Below are 2,259 nucleotides of genomic sequence, written 5' to 3'. Positions count from 1 at the left end.
TACTATAAAATGAGCGACTATGATACATGTGAAATTTATTAATGAACTTTTAATTATTTATTTTTTAATTTTTTTTAAATAAATAATTAAAAATTAAAAATTAGATATAAAAAAGTGAATTAGTACATGAACCAGGTTGCTCTTCCCTGAAGAAAGAAAGTTAAGTATCAATTGCTAGGTAACAGATGTTTTCATTATATCTACTAAAATTGGAGAATTGGCATTAAAGTCTATAAATTTTATGTAACAAATACTCCACTATTGAAAAAGAATTTTAAAAAATGGACACATGCTTGGACAATCCAACTAATGCTATCCGAGAACGTTCGAAAGCAGAGTAAAACATATCAAGAGGCAACGTCATTTCCGCGGTGTTTGTTGTGCAATAATTTATGTAAAATTGAATGGAATAGTTAACAAATCAGACACAGAAGCGGTGGGGATCCTCTGTGCTATATTTATATATGCTCTCTCTTCGTTGGAAAACGAGAGTTTATAGTACGATAAAACTAGTTTGCAACAATCGAATACTTAAAACATGAAATATACAAATTCAATAGCTGCTCGGTACAGTTGTAAAACAAATGACGAACTCGGTGGCCCAGGCGCAGATTTGGGTCATAACACTCCTACATGTTACCCATCTGATACTGTGCCTCCATTGCTAAGTTATTGAATCGCTTCCAAAAGAAATAGTACATTTTTTTTAACTGGGTATTTCCAGATGGGCATTAAACTTATTTGACTCTGAAGCAGATTCAGATACTACCAGACCTTAATAAGCGGCCGTGTAAAGCAAAGCATGCGCTCAGACGTTGATCTGCCGACCTTGCGATGTTCATCACCAGCTTTGGACTTGGTACGATCTCTTCCGCCCTTTCTGTACCGAAACGCTCTGCTGAAGAGCCGCTGCACTAATTTGGGAACCCCGAATCTTTTCCGCGCCTTGGGATGCAGCGCCTCAAAGTTAGTATTATGAGAGAAATCTACATCGACTTTCATGGGCTCATCTTCCTTAATAACAACTGGTTTATAGAGTTGAGAAGTGGTGGATGTGGTGGCGATGTGGGGCATTGACACACTTCGGGCATGCTTGCCTTTCACAATACGAGCAGATGGTAGAGAAGACGGCGATACTCCCTCCCCGGCAATTGCACGATTCAGTTGCTGAGAAAAGCTGAAGAGCTCGAAGGAATCATAGAGACTACTCCCACAGTCCCACACAGGAGGCGGTAGTACTGATGATTTCATCTCTTGCTGGTGATGGTGATGGTGATGATTTACTTGAAGAGAGGCGTTTTGAAGAGCTTCTGTGAGCAGTCCGTCTGCGCTCGCGCGCCTGCTGTGTGTGAGCGCCATGGGAGAGGGAGAGGGAGAGGGGAAGTCGGAGAGAAAATGGGTAAGGATGGAGTTTTTCCACGTAACCGTTTAGTTTAAGATATGCAGACGTCCTCGTGAATTTTTTTATTTTACAGAGAGCCATTGTACGAGACTTAAATGCTCCAACTGAGTTTTCCAACGACTCCACGCCTCATCGGGTTTCTCGTGTTCCCATCTATTGTCTGCCGCTGGTGGATCCTCCACTTTTTACCTAAATAATTGAATAATTACAGTTGATTAGCTAGTATTGTGTATTTTTTATTTTGCAAATTAATGTGTTTTAGTGAAAAGTACATACATCATATTGGGGTGGGAGACACGCCTTAAATGTTTATCTTTAGTACCTTTAAATTTGTTTGTCTTTTTAGTCGTCAAAAAGTATTTCATAATGATAGCAAAACTACTAACGAGTTCAAATAACTTATTAAGTTTTGATTTATTTAGATGGTTTATAAGTAGATCTTTTTAGAAAAATGATGAATATAAGGATCTTATTTCATAGATCATTTTATTTAGAAAAAGGCATTGTACACTATCATATTGATATAAAATTAGAAAAAGATGGAATAGAATGGACTATCAAAACAATCTTAAAAAAAAAGAGTATCATATGTCGAACAAACTTAAACAACACACATTCTAAGCTTTGACTTGTTTAAGTGGCTCATTTGAAATCGCACTAGCTCCTTGGTTGTCCATTATGTTCCACACATATTCGGGTATGTGTAGGATCATGGTGGGCCAAAACAGGGCCTTAAGTGGTAATGAAATTTCAGAAAATCATAGTTATACAACTTGACATGAAAATTTGAATAAACTATGAACATTATTTTAAAAATATGTAAGAAGAGGATCTATAGCAAATTGAATGTAGTTTCT

At 37.1% G+C, this 2,259-nt stretch overlaps 1 protein-coding gene across 1 annotated transcript; it reads right to left on the bottom strand.

Annotated features, from left to right (window-relative positions):
- Nucleotides 1-418: 418 nt before the first annotated feature.
- On the bottom strand, nt 419-1,443 carry LOC131078417 (uncharacterized). The gene has a single exon (XM_058016109.2). It carries the CDS (start codon nt 1,357-1,359, stop codon nt 766-768), a length of 594 nt encoding a protein of 197 aa, XP_057872092.2. The 5' UTR covers nt 1,360-1,443; the 3' UTR covers nt 419-765.
- Nucleotides 1,444-2,259: the final 816 nt, after the last annotated feature.

This window comes from Cryptomeria japonica, chromosome 3 (assembly GCF_030272615.1).
Source record: "Cryptomeria japonica chromosome 3, Sugi_1.0, whole genome shotgun sequence".
NCBI lineage: Eukaryota > Viridiplantae > Streptophyta > Pinopsida > Cupressales > Cupressaceae > Cryptomeria > Cryptomeria japonica.
This window is presented reverse-complemented; position numbering and strand designations above follow the sequence as displayed.